The 17,134-nt window shown below is 36.7% G+C and overlaps 1 protein-coding gene across 4 annotated transcripts in view; it reads right to left on the bottom strand.

Annotated features, from left to right (window-relative positions):
• Positions 1–17,134, bottom strand: part of LOC129743930 (uncharacterized) — a 178,861-nt gene that overhangs the window by 114,992 nt on the left and 46,735 nt on the right. For 2 of the 4 annotated variants that reach the window (XM_055736167.1, XM_055736170.1), the window contains exon 1: positions 11,029–11,810. The exons of the other annotated variants lie outside the window; for them this stretch is intronic. In XM_055736167.1, coding sequence (XP_055592142.1) covers positions 11,029–11,104 — 76 coding nt within the window. In that variant the 5' untranslated portion in view covers positions 11,105–11,810. Of the gene's footprint in view, positions 1–11,028; positions 11,811–17,134 lie in introns of those variants that run through there. 4 annotated transcript variants of the gene reach the window in all.

Below are 17,134 nucleotides of genomic sequence, written 5' to 3'. Positions count from 1 at the left end.
AAATAAACAATATTTGATATGTATTTTTTTTTTTGGTCATTTTTTAACTGCGGGGGCAATTAATAATGTTTAAGGTACTTTATTAAAAATGTTTATGAATTTTTCGAAAAATCATGTTAAATTTGTTAGAATTGAACATGAAAATAGAGATTTATTGTCTTTATTTCCTCCATTACTCTAATAGGAACGAAAAGCCCCTAAATGATGCCTTCAAATGAAAGCTGCCACATCAAAAGGGCTGAAAAATGATATTTTTTGCCGAATATTCGATGATACAGGTGAAATTAAATTTTGCATGTACCTAGTAGATTACTATATTCTAGTTCAAAATTTCAATGCTATTATTTAATTTCACTTGGGAAGTTATAAAGTTATAAATGTGCATTTGAAAAAAGATGCATCAATCTAAAAAATCTAAAAATATTAAATTTATAAAAATCGCCAGAAAGCTCTTTTTTTTAAATTCTGATAAATAATACATTCAAATAAAAAACAACTTGAAAAGTTGAACTCAAATTCTGAAATACCAACTTGGTATTGAAATTCTGATCCATAAAAGTCGATATTAGTTTCAAAATTTAATTGCAAATTCGAACTTTGAGTTTAAATTTTTTAGTCTAATCCTAAGATTTAAACTTAGAAATTTAGATTAATATTAATTGCATGAATAGCATTACTATCGCTTTGTTTTTTTTGTTTGATTCTGAATAAGGATAGGTAAATGATTTTCGAATTTTATTTGAATAATTATTTCTGAAATCATAGCGCTGTGTAGATACTGGTTACTAAATTGCTAGAGATTACTCGTTTTTTCGATTTGGTTTTATTTCTGTTCTAAAATGACTATGTTGAATCCAGAGAATGATTTTGAATTTAAAATCTCAAGTCTCAAATATAACTAAGATTTTTACGATTGGAAATTTAATGTTAAGTCCGATTTCCAAACTTCTCAAACTTATACCAGAATCTTTTTAAAAAAGCATCTGCATTTTCAGTCTAACTTCTGAATGCATGATTAAAGTCTTAATACAAAGCACTTAGTTCGACCTTCTGAATTCTGAGTTTTGAATCAGATCTGTGTTCAGAATCTAAAATGAAATATCTTACTGAGCCTGAAATTTTAATCAATTTTTTCTTAACAAATTCTGAATTCAAAATTTCGATTCTAAAATTCGAATTTTGAACAATTCTGGCTTTAATGTCAAAATTCGGGAGAAAAGTGAACATTGAAGAATGGAAACACGCATAAACTTTTCCTATTTCGTATTTTCATCAAAGCAATACAATTAACGTCTTTGTCAAATTTTTAATAAAACTTTACTTTTGATTAGCATCAACCTTTTCTATACGTGGGATTTATATAGAAAAAGTGATTTGCACTGCATGAGGTTTCACAGTTTTTATGTCAAATTCGTGGTTATTTCCTGGTTTTCCCGGTGCTGATTTCAATTTCCAGTTTTCCCGGTTCATTGGCCACCCTGCATTCGCAACTTTTTGACTACGTAGACGGTCTTAGTGATTGAGCCGATGGTTTAAGTAACAGAAACTTGGCCTGAATAAGTCCATTCGATTTTAAAATTACAATGTAAATAAAACGGATCAAGAAATTATGCATACTTTCGCGTTTCCTATATATAAATATGTCTCCCGTCACCCATTTCACAACTTTTTCTCACGTTTCATCTCACTTCCTCTGGTCTCAAATTTCATTTATCGCCCAACCTTCTCATCTCTTACGTATTACGTTTGACTTCTAACGCCTTATATTCCGCGTTACATGTCAAGTCTAACTTCTAACGTTTTTAACATTTCGAAGATTGAATCAAATGGTCAAAATGTAAGATTAAAATAATACAAAAAAAATTAAAACCAACATCCAATCTTCATCGGTGCCCGGTAATGTGATTGAGTCTTTTCCGCAATTATGTAATTTGTTCAAAAAGTAGGATTAGTCATCACAGAAGCGTAGAGCACAGTGCAGCTGAGATTATCGCATGTCACACTGACATATAGCGGCTCCTTGAGGTTGTTCACTCGCCAAACCGCTAATTTTCCAACGGACGCTTTTCACCTTGGCATACAGGTATGACATGGTCTGCATCCAGCCGAAAAACTGCACCACGAGGTTCGAGTTTCATACAAACGGGGAAAAAAATAAACTTCATGAGTCATAGTCAGGCGACGCGGCCCCATCATGGCTCCTCGGATTTGGTCAGACGATTTCAAATATTCACTCGAAACGTAACGAAGTGTTGTTTTTGCTATAGCTGTAGTAAGTTGCTTCTGTACTGGAAGTGGAAAATGCAATCCCCCCTACCGGTCTGGAGGGGTTTGCCGGTGTTTTTTTTTACACTTTACCGACATTACGACGTCATGGAGTGGCGGTCCCTTTTGCTTGCAGGACTCTCTGCACAAAAATATATATGTCAATGAACATTTCGCAGAAAAGGACATGCGTTTGCGTTCTTCTCTACATGTTTGCTGCTTTCTGGAAGAAGCATCCACTACGAGGTAACGTTATGTACTGTGGAGCCACCATTTACTTCTTCTCTGCTGAGATGTATCCTACCCAGGGATTTATAATTTTGTTATTCGTCTCGGACCGGATGAGTCATCCTTTGGGGTGTGAGTGAAGAAAATCACGTTTAGACGTCCCGGAAAGCAAAAAGAAAAAAAGACCAAGTCTGCCCAATAAAGGATGTCTTCATCGATCCCCGGTCGCTCGGCCAGCAGCACATTGACAAAAGTACTCACGTCCGGTTCTACTTATTCGGGTATTAATTCTGAAAGGTTAAATATAGATGCAGCTACTAACGACACTCCGTCGCTTCCGGTTGCCCTTTTTCCCTCACCGAGGAAAAATGCTTGACTCTTGGTCCTAGTTTTGCAAGTATTAGAATCACTCTGCCCGAAGCTGCCGGTCTGCCGGTCCCAGAAGCTAAGAAGGTAAAGTTTTCCCTTATTTACACAGTTTCAGGATATCCCTTACAACGAAGCAAAAAATACAAGTGCGGGCTCCACCAAACACACAGGTATAAAATGGAAAATAAATTATGCATTTTATTTACCGGTGGTGCGAAACACCGCCGAACAGTCGAGTTGTCAGAAGGGGCAGCAACAAATGCTGGATCGAATAAAATGGTTTTTTCTTCTTCCCCGGCCCAACCGGGGCCGGAAAACTCCTGGTGCCGTCTTTTTTTTTTCAGACTAGGAATGTCACTACCGGGAAGTGGGTGGGTGGATTGGAACAAAGTCTGCTCGCGCCAAAGAGGAGCCATAAATTGCATCGATTTTAACCTGTATTATTGCCACTCTTTTCGATCCACTAGTCACCGGTCAGTTTATGTAGGTGAGAGCAGTGTTCCGAATATCACTCATTTTCAATGAATGTTTCTGATTGCACTTCGCGCCTGAACGTACAGCGGTCGGGTTTCGTTATTGATTGCTACTGGACCTACCCGATCATCGATCGTTCAATTCATCGCTAAAATACAGATCACCTCGCGCGATGCTTGCTGTCAAAACAGTGCAGCACCATCATCAAATTGGAATCTCACCAATGCGCAATGCATATGGCGAATCTTGTTGGTCTTCGATCAGGAGTGAATGGATCAGGCAGTGAGTGAGTGATACATGAAGCCGATCATTAGCGTATTTTGTTTGATTTGATATATAGCAAATAAATAAATTTATTTGTAGTTATAACGTTTTTTAACATCAGTATGATCAAAATCAAATTGTAGTTGTGTTTGTGAGGGAAAGATGTTCACTTTCGCCGTGTTTTTCAATTTTTACAAGTTCTCTTATTAAACTGTCGTCCGTCACGTTAAAATTACTGAGAATTTATGGTGTCCCGCACAACTGTTTGGTTTTTCTCGTCCTGCAAAAAATAATTTTTAATTTCATATAATTCCGGCAGATACTGAGTGAGCTACATTCACAATGGATCAGTTTGTATCTCACTCATCTCCGATATGCGATGTTTGCTAAACCGATGATTCTGAATGATGCGACTCGGTTTGCATAGCTGATAGGAGCGCTGATCGAGATTGCATACCAGCCAGGCGAAGCAGTTGCGAGAGGCGCTACCCCATTATACAATCAGAATGTTTCTAACAGGAAACGCATCCTGAGTGTTTGTTTTGATTGATATTCGGAACCCTGGGTGAGAGCATGTGTTTTGTGGTAAAGGTGTGGGATTCAAGGATCTTAGTTGATCTTTCCTCTCTAACTCAATTTCATTTAACAATCCGAAACTTTAATTTCAACAAAATATATCATGCGAGCATTTCTTAACTAAAGGGTGATACGGTAAAAATTTGGTCAATATCAACTTAACGTATTTCTTTCAATTTTGCATTTAAAAAACCTGAACACCCCTCATTTTGAAGGTGTGTGTGTGTAGAATGTTGCCTCTATTTTGATTTTGGAATTCACTCTTCAGTTGTCAAAATGCCGTCCAAGGAAGAAGAGCAGCGTATCAAAATTTTGCTTGCGCATCGCGAAAATCCGAGCTCCTCGCACGCAAAGCTGGCAAAATCGTTAAAAGTTGCCAAATCAACCGTTACAAATGTAATTAAAGTGTTTGGGGAACGTTTGTCGACAGCCAAGAAGTCTGGATCGGGGGGAAATCGAAAATCGGAAGCCGCTGAGACGACAAAGAGAGTTGCCGGTAGTTTCAAGCGAAACCCTAACCTCTCTCTCCGAGATGCCGCAAATAAGCTGGGTGTATCGTCTAAAACCGTGCATCGAGCCAAAAAACGAGCCGAACTATCGACTTACAAGAAGGTAGTGACTCCAAACCGCGATGATAAACAAAATACGACGGCCAAAGCGCGATCCCGGAGGCTGTACACGACGATGCTGACGAAGTTTGACTGCGTGGTAATGGACGACGAAACCTACGTTAAAGCCGACTACAAGCAGCTTCCGAGACAGGTGTTTTATACGGCAAAAGGAAGGGGAAAGGTAGCAGATATTTTCAAGCACATGAAACTGTCAAAGTTCGCGAAGAAATATCTGGTTTGGCAAGCCATCTGTACCTGTGGCTTGAAAAGCAGCATTTTCATAGCTTCCGGGACTGTCAACCAAGAAATTTACGTGAAACAGTGTTTGAATAAACGACTGCTGCATTTCCTGAAGAAACACGGTTGTTCCGTACTGTTTTGGCCGGATTTGGTATCTTGCCATTACGGTAAAAAGGCCATGGAGTGGTACGCCGCCAACAACGTGCAGGTGGTTCCCAAGGACAAGAACCCTCCCAACACGCCAGAGCTCCGCCCAATTGAGAAATACTGGGCTATTGTCAAGCGGAACCTGAAGAAGACCAAAACAACTGCTAAGGACGAGCAGCAGTTCAAAGCAAACTGACTTTCTGCGGCGAAGAAGGTGGAGAAGGTGGCTGTACAAAATCTGATGGCAGGGGTTAAGCGTAAGGCCCGGCAATTCGGACTTGGAAAAGCGGAATCCTAACTGAATATTTTTCCTGAATTTTATACTAATTAAACCTGAAAAAGAAATTTAATTTGATTTTTTAAATAAACGATTTCACCGATTTACACGCGTTTTCCCTTGACCAAATTTCGACCGTATCACCCTTTACAGCACATCAACTTTTTAGTTGTTGGCGCTTAAGTGCTGTTAAGTTGAACTACGCGATTTTGCTTAGAAATATTTATTTTCTTTTCGCACAAAGTGGGATTCGGTCTTGATTAAAATCAGTGGCTGTTGGTTTCTGAGAGTTATATCGTCTTGTTTCAATTTCGAACTCCGAACGAAATCGAGGCGGTTCATTTGGCGCCCAACGTGGGGCTCGAACCCACGACCCTGAGATTAAGAGTCTCATGCTCTACCGACTGAGCTAGCCTGGTCAATTCCGACTGATCGAGTGACGATTCTTGTACTTCCAATAAAGAGAGCATTAATGAGAAGCTAGATTCCGGGGTGTGTACTACCTCGGTTGGAGCAAATGGGGATGAACGTCCTTACCTATCCGACAGAGTTTTTGGTAAGACTTTTATAGGATTGCTTGATTCAGAAGCTGGTATTTTTATACTGTCTTCAAACCGTAGTGGTTTCTGAGAGTTATATCGTCTTGTTTCAATTTCGAACTCCGAAGGAAATCGAGACGGTACAATTGTTCAAATGGTTTAAGAAATGATATAATTTTTTTTTTAATTTTTTTAAGTTTTATAATTGCTTATTGATTTTTTCATGCATAGAAATTTGTAAGAAATCTTTTACAGTATTGACAGAAAGTTTGATAAAAGTTGAGCAACAAAACAGACTAATAAAATTTTGAGTTAAGTGCTTGAAGAACCACACAGCGGTCAATCCGAGAATAATTATCAATTAAATAAAATCACACTTCAATACTGAAGTCCGTAACTCTGGATCGAACTTCTGGGTTCTTATCTAGAGCTTAAAAAAAATTATTATTATGTGTGGAATCGTTAATTTTTTTTCCTACTTTAGTTGAAACTTTGTTCCAGGCATTGTTTATTTTATTGATGACTATGCCCATTTTCAGCGTTAGGCTAGCGATTTTTCGTTTTGCAAATCAGAAGTTTTTCTCGGATTTCTCTGATAAAAATGATGATTTCTCCCGGATTTTATTTTACTAATTTCGGAATACGAAATCATATATAATAAAATAATTTAAATGTTAACCCCTGACATGTTTCTAACAACTGTTTCCCAAAAGTGTTCAACCGGTATGAAATAATGACGAATACTCTGACGTCTTCAAACCTGTAGTTTTTCTCATATCACACAGGTCTTCATAAAATTTAGAGACAAATCCAACAAAATTCGCAGCTATGTATTGTTTCGCTCTATAGTTTCAACTGTTTTGCAAAACTAAGTTCGTCTTTCATAGCCTCAAATTTTAACTGTTTCCAGCTTTTCTAAATTTGAAGCAGTGGTCAATTGAAATAAAGAATTCCAAAGTTATCAGAAACCAGACAAAAAATGTATTTTAGAAGTGCAGTTATACTTTTCATATATTTATTCACTTTATTCGCCAAAATCATACTGAAAGAACAAATTGCGTTGTAAATTTTTTTATGTATACACCCAAATTGAAATTTTCTGAGCAAGTTTTATAAAAATAATCACGAACGGTTTTTTGGATACCTAAAACACGAGTTTTGGTAAAAAAAAATTATGGCAAGTTTTTTAAATTTTTTTAAATCCTAGGTTTTGACATAATTGGCCCGGATATTGCCCGGATTTTTGGTGGAAAATTTTGAAATCAAATGTCCTGATTATTCCCGGTTTTTATATAAAATAGAACAGATTTTTCCGGTCCGGATACGTGTGAAAAATTCTGGCAACCATAATTTAGATATTTATTTGAAATATTTTTCCGCAATTCCGCACGAAATGTCCAAACATGACAGTTTTCCCGGTGATGAGCTGAAAATCCCGGTTCAGCACGGTTTTCTGGTGAGTCAGAGAAATTCCAAAGTTTTACCCGGTACTCCCGGTTTTCCTGGTTGGCTAGCAGCCTTGTTTTTTTTATATATGTCTCTTGAATCATTTTAAATATTGAAAGATGTACCGTAAACTGGGGGAACTTTGATCACTTTGATATTTTGGAAGGTGTTGCTTTTTTGTAATAGCTAAAAGTTTTAAAACACTGAAGTGATGAGTTTAAAACATGATCATTGATTGCAGTAAATTCAAACGACATTGGAGGTTATAATTAAATGTTTGTTACAAAACCAGATTTCGATTTTCGGGGTAACTTTGATCATTATGGTTTTTACGTACCTCAACATCTTCAAAATAATTGTTATGGTGCCATTTAGCACGGAAGGTATAAACATCAATAACAGTAATTTTGGTTAGAACTAAACTGATTGTTTCAACGTTTTTTTTTTCAAAACATTTATAATCGAAAGATGGACAATGTTGCTGCATACATCTAAAGGCAAAAATTATTAACATTTTATCAATTTTTTCGGCCTAAAAAACAAATGAAATTTTGCTTTCATGTAATTCTCTAGATCCCCGCACTGTTAGCAATTTTTGCTATACGGGCTTTCTCATGAAAAATCACCGTTTTTTTTTCAATATCCAAAAATTATCACCAAATGATTATAAAAATAACACTTAAGCTAAACCTTAAAAAAGAAAAAAGTTGAACTTTCACATAAAGCAACCCATTTGCTCCTAAATGCTCAAATTTGATCAGGAGAGATGTTTGTTTGTGAGCCTTCGAAAAACCAGATATTTTAACATTTTAACATTACATATTAAGTGACATAAAAAATCTTCTAATAAAAACCAAATTTAGCTTATTTGTAACTCAATTTATAGGCTTTCAAACGTAGTGAACCGTTTTTAGATATTTTAACTTTTTACTTGGTTAATGATGATTATTTGCAAAAATTTCATGTTGATCAAAGTTACCCCGTTGAACAAAGTTCCCCCAGTTTACGGTACTCTGAATACAGCAATAAGGCTTTAAATAAAGAATTATGATTTGGTGTGAGACTGAGTTAATATTTTTACAATTCATTACATTTCAAGAGAAAATCAGTTTAAGACGCATAGGGAGTTGGTGCTTTGATTTTCTCATTATGCTCCAAAACTTAGGGCGGTATGTGATAATGTGATCACGAAATCACGATAATTAGAGCTTAATGTCAAAGGAGGCTGCATCGTTTATTCTGGGTCTATTTATCTTTAATGAAACGAACACACACTTATAGGATCTCAGTGAAACTTCATGTTTCTTTAAAGAAATTTTAATTCTATTGAAGACTAAAGCGTACATCTTTTAAGGATATAATGGCTAACATCTTACTAATATTAATACCATCACCAGATCACAGAAATAGTACTACGTGTACCGTGACCAAGACTCGATCTCATGAACTCTGGCTTAGAAGACTAAAACGTTATCCTTAAGGCCACAACGGCGGCGAGTGGATATTTTGGTTTTGGTAGATAAAATATTCACTAAGTATTTTTCAGCCAGTAGGGAAATATTTAAATTTTTTATGCAAAATCAATCCTTAAAGACTTGCAATGCACTTATTGGGTAATTTCATTCAAAGTGTTGATAGCAAACCGCAACTTCCATATCATTTTTTAACAATTGATGTACTGGGATGAGAATTTGATGTTATAACCCATTCGATTTAAATGTTTTTTTAACGATGAAAAAAAGTCTTTTAGAAACATTTGGTTAGAATTTTGAACCAAAGTCAAATAACTTGAAAAATATATTTTTGAATAAATGTCAAAGATGTTTTGCTTCTTTTGACGCATTTTTTAGGGGAAAAGACTTTGGTAAGTGATTCCGGCTACGAGATATGCTAAGGAATGCGGACTGAGGAGTAAAGTCTTCCAGAGGTCAAATGCCCTACTTCTTCCTTTACTAATTTGATCAAATACATAAAAAATCAATGGATGAATGAAGATTGTTGCGAAATCAACAAACAAAATTTTTGGATACGAGATTTTGAAACCGAAATATTTATCTAAAAAAAAACTTATTTAAAAAAAATGCACACAAACACATATTGGATCCAATGAAACTTGATGTTTCCTCGAAGAGAATCTATTAACTTAACATTAAGTCGTACATCTTTCGAGGATATGATGGCTACAAATGCTAACAAAACCAACCCACAGAAAATGTACTATGTATGCCGTGACCGAGATTCGATCTTACGACCGTTGCGTTGACTTAGAAGTCTTGGAGGATATCCTCTATGCCACGGGAGGTGGCATCATTTATGTGAAAAGGTATCTGCGACGATATCCGAAGATGATACATATTATTTTGCATAATAACATCTTATCAGTGATAACATCCCTATATATAATCCAGAATTGAATATTTAATTTTCTAATCTGAAATTTCACTGTTCATTATCTTAAAGAAAACATACTTTTACATTATGTATGAATTATTATGTAGAAATTCACTCGGGATTGTTTTTAAATCATAAGAAATTATCACTTGAAAGGACACCAAATTCCGCATAAAATTAGGTGAAACGATTGATTTTGTTATAGCACAGCACATATGAACAAGGAAAATTAATTTTATACGTTTGTATCAATTGAAAAGATTTTATTCATGATTATAAACATCATAAAATTTAAAGTTATAACAACAGCAGCTGCTCAATTTTGTTCTTGGAAATACTCATATCGAATATAAATCCTCATTCCAAACAAGAACCCTTCCGGGATTAAGATATCTTATCTCTCCCGGAAACAAAGTGAGCAGCAATTACATCCAGATTACCGATCGAAAATGAGCAGCAAGTGGGGCGGCAATCTGAATCCAAGAATCGACTTTCAAAAATAGCTTTCCCGTCCCTGTACACCGCTTTCGAAGTTCGAAAAAACCAGAGTAGGTAATATATTTCCCTTTTTTCTTCTTCACCTCAGCTATGCCGGATCAAGTCTAAAGGGTCTGCCCCCCGAACCCCGAAATGACATAACTACCGGCTGGCTGAGGATGTTTTAAGAATTCCAAGGATCCACAAGGAGAAACGTGACAAGTATGAGGATTTGGAGACTAAGAAAGTCATACCTATCACGGGATCAGCAGGAATGGAAGATGATTGCAGGGAAAATGTTGGTTGCGGAAAACGAAGGATGTATGACAGAAATCGGATCGAATGAGTCATCACATTTTCCTTTCTTGGGATGGGGGATAAGGGGGGACTTTGTGGGTCTTTGGAGGAAAAGGGGGGCTCCAACTTTACGTTTTCATGACAGAAACGTCGTCCCGACGTTTTCGTCGTCAGTGAAAATCGTCTCATCGAAGCGGGACCTTGTTACGATTATTATTCATAAATGGTAGCACAGTCACGTTTCTGATTTGAATTGAATTGCAGAACTGAGTTCAGCGGCAATCTAGCGTTGAGTAGATTCGATATCTGGAGGAAACGGAAATCGGCGGCACACATATCTTGATGGAAGTAATCCGGTTAACCGCAGGAAGTTTGTGAGCAGTACTGTTGGAAAGCGACGAAAGGGTTGAGGAACGCGTTGACTTACCTGCCGGCAGAATTGGTGCTCGGCATGTGTGGCAGAAGCACTGCATTACCGAATCTCGGACTAATCCAATCAACATTTTGCTCGGCTTATTTGTGCGGGCACCGAAACACTGAAGAAGAAAATCCTCTGAAGGGGAACGGTTTCAGGAATTTCGATTTTCGATTTTCACACTTTTTGACAGCTGCCGGCTTCTTTTCGGCAGACCGAGATGAGCAAATTTTTCTTTTCACGATAGTATTTGAGAACGGCTGCGACAATACTAAGTCTGGATAATTTCTTCCACTGCTACAAACACTCTCGCTCTCACTGGACGAGATGAAACACTGCCAAATTTTCTGTAAATATCGCCAAAAGCTGCTGCAATCCAAATCGGAGTGTTCACTTATAAATGGCTCGAATCGCGTTCGAAATGCCTAAACCAGATGCAAAATTGCAATAAAATACTAAAGATAAAACTTTCCCTGCAGCTGGTTTTGTAATTCTCAGGGCGGGGCTCGAATATGTTAGACAGAATTAAACTTTATCTTTCCTGGCGGTGCTCTCCGAACTCTCTGCCTAGTGCAACTATGGACTTGCGAGCCTCTCTGCGGTCTTTTTTTTCGCTATAGGTTTTCCACCGTCACTGCACCACGTGTATCCTTTCGCCTTCTGCAAGTTTATCCTTGCCCTCAACGCTACACGTTTCACTCCACACACTTCAGCAATCCCAATTCCGTGACAATCGTCGGATTTGTCAGTAGGGTTCCATACGCGTTAAAATCTGAACAAGGACTGCGCCGTAAGGATTTGCCGGCAAACACTTCCACCCCGTGTCGTGTTCGTGTGACGAAATCAACATCCGAGTGGAGCCCGAAGTCGCCTCATCTTTCCAGGAGTCAGGACACTTTCGACTTCGGCTTTTTCCGGTTCTCACGTACGCATTTCCATTTTTCTCCCGAAAGCTCCAAACTTTTCTCACCCATCAGCAAAACGCCTGCCACCCCAAGTAAGTTCCTCTTTATGGAAAGCAGAGAGCGAACGGATCAGGAAAAATCGATACCCAACTCATATCCTTCAAACCAAAAGTCAACCGAGTGAAGAAAAAATAACTCAGCAGCAGCAGGCAGCAGGACGACCGAAAGTTGTACATCATAAAATTCGCTCTGGCTCCCCAAGGTCTCGGAAGAAAAATTCGAGAGGGAGAAAAAGTGAAAATGTGGAAAAAGCTTTCACGAACACGCTCTCTTCCTTTAGGCTGAAGCTACATATAAACCGGTGTTGCCGGCATATGGCTAAACCGGATCTGGAGTTGGTTAGAAGTCGGTCGGCTATTCTCTCATTCCTTATTTGAAAACTAGCGAAACGTTTCAAAAAGACTTCTACAAAAAATCAATTAAAACGTAACCAGTCTTTTTACGTCAACCCATTAAATAAGTCTCCTCGCTAAGAAAAGAAGTAATACAATTCTATATACACCTTTCCGAATATTTATGCCAGCAAAGAAAATACGTGCAGCAGCAGCGGTGTGCAGAAAACCGATGTTTTCGGCAACCACGCCGCCCTCTTCGATGTTCCTCGTTTGCCAAAAAGATGGTTGTTGTTGCGAGTGTGCGAAATTTAATATGAAATTTGTTGCTGATGGGACGACACATGAAACCGCCATGTGGTGCCATGTTTCGTGTTCGGTGGTGCCGAATCAGACCGATATCGCGTTGAAAAAGTCAATGTAAGGATACCGGGACGATGGATGGACGAATTCAGGGTGAAATTGAGGAATGCTAGGAATGGTTGGCTTTGAGGGTAGTTGATTCCTTTTTGTCCGGTTTTGTTATGGTTTTCGCAAACCTGAACAATCCAGCGGATAACTGGGGTAGCGCAGTATAATGCATGTGCAAAATTATCTAGTTCTATATGTTGTTTTGCTGAAACAATTTTCTTTCAGTATTCCTGTTTTTATCAGAGGAATCGGCAGGTTAACAAATTAAGGATCGCATAAAATCTAAGCCGAGAAACACCGAAATATGACATTCTTTTTCTCAAAAACCGCTGGACCACTGGGAATTCTTAGCTTAGCTTAGCTAGCTTAGCTTGATTAACTACTCACATCCACCTTAAACTGTAAAACCCGAAGTGCATGGTTGTAGAAAATGTATGCATTTCTTGTTCCAAAAACATATTATGATAACAATCACTTCGAGGTCCACGATCGCTGGAGTGGCTCAGTAGAACAAGTTCCACATCGCCAGTGGTTGCTACTCCGTGATTGACCGAGGCCATCAATTTTAATCCGAGGTCAAATGAATGGTGCTTGGGATTAGCAGCTCATTCACACTGCACAAAACTGATGCTCTCTCTTTTAACGTCAATAACGGCGCCGGCCACGTTTTAGTAGTCAATAGATAGATTGGAAGAAAGAGAAAAGGATGAAAGATCTATTTTGTGCTTTAGGACCGAGGTTACCTCTGCATCCTAGCAAAACAATTTTGGTTGGGAGAGGGGTGAATCAGCTAATTTGACACATTTGTGGCATCATTGCTTATCAATGTGTGAATCCCATCATGCCTCTGTATAGAGTTCATGACAAGCGAGAAATTTACCCAATGAATATTTTCTTCAAACTTAACTATTTGAAAGGGTTTTTAGCCATTTTTTCTATACAGGCTTTTTCGTGGAAAATGACCTTTTTTTTTTTCAATATCCAAAAGTGATCATCAACTGACCATAAAAATAACACTTAAAATAAACCTAAACCAAGAAAAAAGTTGAACTTTCACATAAAACAACCCATTTGCTCCTAAATGCTTAAATTTGATCAGGAGAGATGTTTGTTCGTAAGCCTTCAAAAAACCAGATATTTTAAGATTTTAAAATTATATTTTAACTAATATTAAAAATCTCATAATAAAAACCAAATTTTGCTTATTTGTAACTCAATTTTTAGGCTTTAAAACGTAGTAAACAGTTTTTAGATATTTTAACTTAATACTTGTTAATGATGACTATCTACAAAAATTTCATGTTGATCAAAGTTATCCCGCTGATCAAAGTTTCCCCAGTTTACAGTACATCACTAAATCTTGGTTAGTTTTTAAGGGAATTTGTTAATTGATTTAAACTTTTTTGCAAACATTTGTTCTTCCAAACAAATACATCTTTGTACTCGATTTTTTTTAAATATTCATTCAAAAGCGTAGAGCGTCTTTGTTCATGGTATTTTTCATGGTTTATGTTATGCCATTGAACTGCTTACTTTAGCTGTATAGTGTGTAAAATCGTCATTGAGAGGGAGCCCAATCCCGATTGGGTCGCATTTACAGGGCTAGAAGCGATCATGCGGTAAAAAAGTAGGGCAAAATAGTTACTTTGAAGTGAAATTAGGGTAAAATTAGTGACCAGATCAAGACGAAACCTAACTTAAAAATGACATTAAAAACTAAAACAAAACACTTTAAAGACAATTCTGTTAATTGAAAAACTTTTTTGGAAGGCTCTTGGCCTCACTTGTAGAAAAGCAATATGTTGGACAAAAGAGGAACATTTTAAATGAGCTTAGATAACTTAAGAACAGCGACCGCAGAATCCTACAGTTCTAAAGAAACAATGGAAGGGAACCAAAAGATCGTACTGTAAAGACTAGGACTACAAAGCCCGACAAGAACTTCGAGTTCATCCATTTTCTTTGAAAAAAAAACCCACAAATTTTGAAAATTTATTCTATAGTGAATACACCATCAGAATTTTTTCAATGGCACTAAAACAGTTGAAAAAGTCTAAAATTATATTGAAAAAAGTTAACAATTCGAAATAAATTTACAGAAACCAAAATTTTCAACAAATTTGTTATATGTGAGAGATCTCCAAATGCAAATAAAATACCAGCACATGTTTAACGAAAAGTTTGAAGAATTTACTTGAAATTGAGCTAAGATTTACATTTTTAGAAATTTCATTTCATGAAAGAGTCATGAAATTAAAAATTGGGAGATCCTCATGAAAAAGTGACAAAACAATGAAAGAGGTTTAAAAAGATAAAGGACAAAATGTTAACAGAAGATTGACAATGACTTAAAGAAGCTTAGCGAAAAAACTGACTTAAGATGATAATAACACAAAAAAGCTAAATAATTTTACGAGACCTATCTTCAAAGTAGAAAATAATTTTTCTTATTTAAAACTAACTCGAAGGGAATTTAATTACAAAAATTGAACATTTCCTAAGAGATTCACTGCAGCCTTTATTGCTTGATTCACATATCAATCATTAGAAAGATTTACTAGAAAAAAAATGATGTTCAAAAAGGAAGGAATTAAAAAAAAATATTCATAGATGATTTTACACGACAATTTCTTTAAAAAATTGACAGATCCAAGAAACACCTCAGAAATATAGTCACTGATATAGTATCCATCCAAGAAACGCCTATTGGAATATTGTAGTAACCTCTAGAAAGGTACAAAAATTACTGTAAGCTATCGAGCACTCGATCGAATGGTTTGAAATCATTGCATATTTACCAATCTTTCAAATGATTCGAAAATGTCTAGAAATAAAGGATCTTAGAAATGAAATATCTGATATTTTCGTTTCAATTGAGTCACCTATCACAAGTTTACCTTCCATTTTACACAACCAAGAGCAGAGCTTTCAGCATGGAATGTTTCCTGCCAAGTGATTTAGTGCACTGTACAGATTTTGATTGTTATTTTTTTTTAAATTTAGTTGAGAATAATTTTTAACAAATTCAAGCTTCCAAAGTCATACCACTTCAAATCTTGGTTAAACATGTTGTAATAGTGTCACTTTAGGAAATATTTTTTTTGACACGAATGCCAAAACGCTGGTAAAGTATCACAAATAAACAAAAAACTAAATATTTTTTAGGCGAAAAACTATTTTTGGTTAAATTCCAATTGTCATCCATATAATGTTTAAGTGTAAGCGATATATCAAAGCAATAATCTTCCTTACTGAATATGTGCCATTCTCTCAATTAAGGTCGTGTGAATTCCCACAGGACTTGAAAGGAAAGAAAAGGAATCCGTCAAATAAATAATGAACGAATAACCTAATAATAAACTAATGAATACAAACCACTTGTCGTGAAACAATATAATGTTTTGAATAATGAGTAGAAAAAGTTTAAAAAAATAAGCTCAGTTGTAAAGAAATTATATACAATATAGTGACTTTAGGGACCAAATTTCAGAAAAAGTTACTTCTGAGTGACCAGCCTGAAAAAAGTGACAAAGTTACTAAAAAGTGACCAACTTCTAGCCCTGCATTTACATGGCGGCACTAATCAGCTCTGCTACACATTTGTTTTATTTGCTTACTCAAGCAATCAAACACCCTAATGAAAAAAAAATTAACCCTGATACCAGATTTCAACTTCGAACCTCCGAGATGATAGCCAATTGCGTCGCCACGAGGCCACGCACAGTGGTTCGAAAGGGCAAAAAGTGGAACTTTTTCCCTAGAGTCTTTTTGTTTCATTTTAGCTCTAAAGTGTCTTCAGAACATTTGCTTCTTCAAATATGCTTTATAACTTTAAAGTAGAGATGTACCGAATAGTGGTATTTGGCGAACGGCCGGATACCGAATATTGACCTTTTTAACTTTTCGGCCAAACAAATATTCGGCCGAATATTCGGTCGAATTTTCTATTGAGTTTTTATAGAAAAAAAAAACTAAAGCGATAGTCTGGAAAATCTCTTCATCCATGGGTGCAAGAGATTGAAGAAAATCTCCACAAACTTAAAGGAACCTTGTGTTGGATCCCGGGTCATGTAGGTATCGATGGAAATAGCAAAGCTGACGAATTAGCTGAAAAAGGTAGAAGCGGTCCGAAAATGTCAACTGAGACTCCAGCACCCGACATCATCACATGGATAAGATCGGAGATAAGGCTTAAATGGGAAGATGATTGGCTAGGTAACCGGCAACTTTTCTTGAGAAGAATCAAATCTACCACTTTACGCTGGAAAGATAGAAACATCCCCCTAGAACAACGTGCTCTGACTAGACTCCGAATTGGACACACCATGCTCACACATTCTGAGTTCTTCACGAAAGGGATAACCACGTGCAACACCTGCAATCAACCACTTACAGTTGCGCATATTATTG

The sequence above is a fragment of the Uranotaenia lowii genome, chromosome 2, assembly GCF_029784155.1.
Source record: "Uranotaenia lowii strain MFRU-FL chromosome 2, ASM2978415v1, whole genome shotgun sequence".
Lineage (NCBI taxonomy): Eukaryota > Metazoa > Arthropoda > Insecta > Diptera > Culicidae > Uranotaenia > Uranotaenia lowii.
The sequence above is the reverse complement of the archived record's forward strand: the minus strand, read 5'-3'. Positions and strand labels throughout refer to the sequence as shown.